At 38.7% G+C, this 5,250-nt stretch overlaps 1 protein-coding gene across 1 annotated transcript; it reads right to left on the reverse strand.

Moving 5' to 3' along the window:
- Nucleotides 1-556: 556 nt before the first annotated feature.
- irx3a (iroquois homeobox 3a) lies at nt 557-4,025 on the reverse strand. The gene is made up of 4 exons (XM_067400710.1): nt 3,568-4,025; nt 1,821-2,856; nt 1,235-1,301; nt 557-884 (listed from the first exon to the last, which is right to left on the reverse strand). The coding sequence occupies exons 1-4, from the start codon at nt 3,778-3,780 to the stop codon at nt 830-832; spliced, it is 1,371 nt and encodes a 456-aa protein (XP_067256811.1). The 5' UTR covers nt 3,781-4,025; the 3' UTR covers nt 557-829.
- Between the last annotated feature and the right edge of the window lie 1,225 nt (nt 4,026-5,250).

Raw genomic sequence — 5,250 nt, forward strand, 5'->3', positions numbered from 1 at the left:
CGCACATAAATAAATAATTTCGCACAGTATCGAAGGCATATGGCAAGCAGCACAACATCAATGTCTGATTAGAATTCATTACATTTTAAAAAGCGGAATCTCGAAAATTATAAATAGTCGAGATTACATTAACCATCTGTACAGAGGAAAACATTTAACTTTTTTTGTGTGACTTTCTTCTTCAAAGAAGAAAATATTCAATTCTCATTACAGTGAAATTGAGTTGTATGCTATTTCAACCCAATAAAAATGAAATAATTATTCATTTCATATTGGCTGTTCCGCCTCGGTGGGGATAATCCCCATCCATTAATATCCAAATGCGCGATTCAAGAAGGAGCTAATTACAGTTAAGTCCCTGAAATAGGAAAATACTTCAAATCCTCCGTTTCAAACCTCATAACCTCGAGTTAACGTTTCCCATGCCTTTCAAAACACACACTGTAACCGTTTCCGCGCAGAAAAGCTCACAACATGACATTTCTAATAACATTTATAATATTAACACTCCATTGTTTTCAAAGAAAAGGGAAAAGTGACGGTAAAGTTGCAGCGGTTCATTTATTAGCCAAAATATAGACTTTCTTGTACAATTTCGGATCACAAGTATATACATTTTCTTTACGTTATATACAAAACATTTCAACATCAAATCCTCACAGAGCTTACAAAAGAAAATGGGACTCACAGACTACTTGGCCTGACAGCATTAACATCAGCCATTGTACACAGGACATGCTTACAATGTAAGTATACAGAAGTGAGTTATTTTTATTTTACATTCCTTACACAGGTTAAAATGGGAAGTAAACAAAAAGGAGAGAAAAGCCTACGAGGACGAGAGGGCGGATAATACCATGGCAGCTTCGAGTTGGTTCTGGGGCCTATGGGGATATAGAAGGGAAGCGTGAAAAAAAAAAAAAAAACACGGGGCCAATACAAAACTAAATCTGCAAGCAAGTAGAGAACACAACGTTTTTGAAATCAACATTCTGAAATATCGCATCGACGCACTGGAGATTTATTGGTTTGACATCTGGGTTTATTATTGCACAAGCACAATACATAAATCATGTTTAAACCACAGTAGCCTATACCAGTACCCGAGCGCGTGACTAGACTGTCATGCATTAACACTATGTGATATTCAAATGTAAAAAAGAACAATAACACTTAAAAAAGAAACTCGCTAAATTAAATTCATGGACAGATAATGTAAGATCTCCACTCTTACCGTCTTTGAACAGGATGGAAGGCTGTTTTTAACAACTTTTTCTCTGCTTCCAAGGCACTAGATCTTTCTGTAATAATAAAACCAGTAACAACAACAAGAAAAGGAAAAAAAAAGAATGTAAATGCAAATTTATTATTAATGTATTATTGTTATTGTTATTATTATTATTATTTTAAAAAGCAGAGTCTTTAAAAAAAAAAAGATATTACAGCCAGCTGTTGAGAAAGGTTTGCGGCCTAGAAATATCAAAATTCGCACACACTAACACACCTTTCGAAAAGGCAACCCAAAACCTTTTTCCACAAATTTAAATTGACAGACTTTTTTCAATATTTGAAAAACAAAACAAATAAAGAAAACAAAAACAATATATTTATATATATATAGGATATCAGATAAGTACTCTCCACTATACATTTGCATTTCAAGTGTAATTAATTCTTTTTACTTGAACGTTTCACAGTAGTGATCAAATGAAAATGGATTTAGGAAGGAATAAGAATGGTGCGTTTCCAGTCTGTCAGTACAGTCTTAATGGTGTCAATAAAAAGCATGAATCGCGCTTCTCAGTGTGGGTGACATGTACCTGTGACTGTGGACTCGGAGTTTTGACTCCTGTCCTCTGCTTGTCTGCTGTACAACGCAAGGCCATTCGCCGAAGCCTGGTTACTGAGTCCTAAGTAATGGTTTGAGTTAAGCAAGGCGAGCTGGTGTGCGGTGAAACCCCGATTTGTCCAGCTCTGGAGTTTCCCTACGGGACACGAAAGGAGTCTATGAGGAGTTATGATGGTCTGAGTGGCGGACGTAGCGGAAGTCCCGTTCATCAGAGGAGATTTTCGTGGATTGTCTGGAGTTGTGGCAGTCTCTGCCAAAGACCAGATCTTAGGTTTTGGGGCTGGAGGTGGGTTGTTTTCTGAGGGCGGGGAGTTGATGATGGCCTGGTTGAGTTTGACCGGCTCGCCGTTGGCCTGTTCTAAGCTGTTTTGGTGGTGGTGGTGATGATGATGGTGATTGTGATGGTGAAAATGCTCTGCGCGGTCGCCGTGAATCTCTTTACCGTCTTTCACCATTGCTTTGAACAACCTTTGCTCCGGTCCTTGTAAATCCTCATAGCCGTCTGAAATTTCGGAGTCGCTCCTGCCGTCCAGTTTCAAATCAGAATGCAGTTCGTCCTGCTCGTCTAAATCGTCCTTATTCTCAATATTCTCCGTGTCAATATTCTCCAAATCGATTTCCTCCTCGTCCTCGCGTTTGTCGCCATCCTCTCCCTCGTGGTCGCTATTGTAAACATTTCCTTCTTCGTCCGTGCGACTCCGTGGGGTCCAGGTCATCTTGTTCTCCTTCTTTAGCCTCCTTCTGGCGTTGGCGAACCAGGTGGACACTTGAGTGAGGGTCATTTTAGTGATGATGGCCAGCATGATCTTCTCGCCTTTGGTGGGGTACGGGTTTTTCCGGTGCTCGCTTAACCAGGCCTTGAGTGTGCTGGTGCTCTCCCTGGTGGCATTTTTGGGTCTGGAAGGGTCTCCGAACTGGTACTGACCATATGGGTAAAAAGCAGGATGGTGGTGAGCAAATCCAGGGTGCTGGACGCCCGGACTGTCCTTCAGTTCGTATTGTGCCCCCTTAAAAACACAGAACACGGATCCAACATTAATGAGATTCATTATCATTATTCTTGGCCTGGCACATACTACGTTTTCTTGTACTCAGTTGCTGTTCCCTGATGTATTGTTGCTGAATATATTAACTGCGTAAATGATTTTCAGTCTATGCGAGCAATTAGTTACAAAAGCAAGGATTGTTATTTTAATTTTTTTTTTTTTTTTTTTTTTTTTTTAAATATAGACCTAATTGACTGTATTAAATCGGCTAGGCTACTTTGCACTCTATATAGCCTACTTTATAAAAAATATTCCAAATAAACTGACAAGATTTTGCAGCTACATATATTTATATTTATTCTGTATCTGTATAAGCTTTACATATTTGTTTTCATCCTGAAGACGTGGTACAATATTTGCTATTTAATATATTGTGATTTAGGCTATTAATAAAATCATAGGCGCACGAACTCTACACTTATTTTTGTTTTATACGGCTATCAATTAATTAATTACATTTTCAGTTCTTTTTTGTATTTACCAAACGGGGTAAACAACAAAGTTTACCACCGTCTTGCAAAACTAACATTCAGTAATGATTGGTATTGAAACGTAAACTGAAGTCTAGGATTTTGTAACATTTGATTTATTTATTTATTTTTATAAAGTTTACTACATTTGAGTTTGAGAGAGAAAGAACAAACAGCGCAAGAAAATAAAATGATTACTCACCAGCTGGTTGAAAATAGACAGATCATTTGAATAAGGAAGAAAAGCTCCATAGCTTTGTGCGGCAGCGAAAGGTGATCCGTACATAGTGGAGAGAACATTAGAGAGCGCTCCGGACGGGCTCAGGTCTGTCCCGGCTCGGGCACTGCCTATCCCCTGTCTGTCCTGCGGGTATATGGGTCGGATGTACTGATATCCCAGCTGTGGGAAAGACATTGTTGTGGAGAAAGTCTACTGAAGTCACAAAAAGCGGCGAATCGCCCTCTTGGTGCGCACCACGATATCCACTTTACAGTGAGTACAAAGTGTCAGGGAAGTCTATATTTCCTCCGAAAGAGCCAGTGTAAACGATCCGATTGCGCTTTCCTCCCTTACTTCCCTATTGATCTGAATGGACTAAGGTCAGGTCCTTACAGATTGCTTTAGATTATTGGAACTCCTTTTTGTGATTGACATTTTTAGTCGTTCAGAAGCTCCTCCTATTTCTCAAGTCTCACCCCCACTTACAGAGCCTCTCTCTCCCTCCCTCTCTCTCTCTCTCTCTCTCTCTCTCTCTCTCTCTCTCTCTCCATCTCTCTCTCTCTCTCTCTCTCTCTCTCCGCTCCTGCTCTCCGTCTGGATAAGTCCTCTGACGTCGCCATCTCTTATTTGAATGAGTTTCAAATCTCATTTTATGGCTCGCCAATCATTTCATTTGTTGTTTGTTCGCCGCTTCAGCCCTTCCAATTTCTTGTGTTACTTCTCAAAAAATTTTATTATCCACAAAATGGTAAATATTTTATTCTTGTTGAGTCATTAACTTCCCGCATATCTTTTGTGTCTTTATTTTACTCGCGTCTCCACGTGAAACGAAGAACTTGAAAGTTTAAATCGGACAAAACGGCCAGATTTTTTTTTGTTAGCTCTTACAAAGTAGGCTACTAAAGGAAATGTTATGTGAAGAGCGTTTTTAGTTCATCTAACACGGAACAAGCCAATCGAGGTCCTCTGACGCCTTTAGTGTGAAACATCAAAACATTGGCGTTTTACCGGTCACCTGCAGAGTAAGTTGACAAGAAACGAAAAGATTGAACAACAGCATAATTTCTTAATGTGACTATACGCGCTGTTATGGGTTTCAGCGAATTATAATTTAGTGTGGTTCATTTTAATTTGAACTATGTAAAATTACTACTACTAAGGTATATCAAGCTGTCAGTCTTCAATCTTTTTTGACGTATTAAAATATAATCGCAAATGTTTCAATTGCATTCATGTGTAAAAGCTTCTGTTCTTAAAAAACATATTTTGGGCGATTAACCTACAGGATTACTCTACAGATATCCACTGAAAATATCTGATATAATCTGCACCCTTCTGTAAATAATACGGATTAAAACAAAGGACGATTGAAATTCCTTGAATCAATATATGAAAATATGCAGGAAACATTCATAATCGTATTACGCCTCTAGTCTAGTGTCATCATATGTCTGCTAATCGTCTTCCAAACAACGGCACCGATTAGTGCTTTAACGAGTTTCGTTTATTTGAATATATGACTAAATCTCAATTCAGTAATGAAAGATTAGGGTGAATCAACTTCGGCTTGGATTTACTATGATGTGGTTTCCAAGAACGCAATGTTCCTCCTAAATCTTCCATCTGCTTTTAAAGAGATAGTTATTGTTATGACATCCTAATATC

Source organism: Chanodichthys erythropterus, chromosome 11 (genome assembly GCF_024489055.1).
Source record: "Chanodichthys erythropterus isolate Z2021 chromosome 11, ASM2448905v1, whole genome shotgun sequence".
Classification (NCBI taxonomy): Eukaryota; Metazoa; Chordata; class Actinopteri; order Cypriniformes; family Xenocyprididae; genus Chanodichthys; species Chanodichthys erythropterus.

Bases quoted from the DNA above. Each gene is read 5' to 3' on its own strand.
- irx3a (XM_067400710.1), bottom strand. From the start codon at position 3,780: ATGTCTTTCCCACAGCTGGGATATCAGTACATCCGACCCATATACCCG. The intron at 2,857-3,567 runs GTGAGTAATCAT...TGTGTTTTTAAG, and splicing joins TGTCTATTTTCAACCAGCTG to GGGGCACAATACGAACTGAA. The intron at 885-1,234 runs GTAAGAGTGGAG...ATATCCCCATAG, and splicing joins TTCCATCCTGTTCAAAGACG to GCCCCAGAACCAACTCGAAG.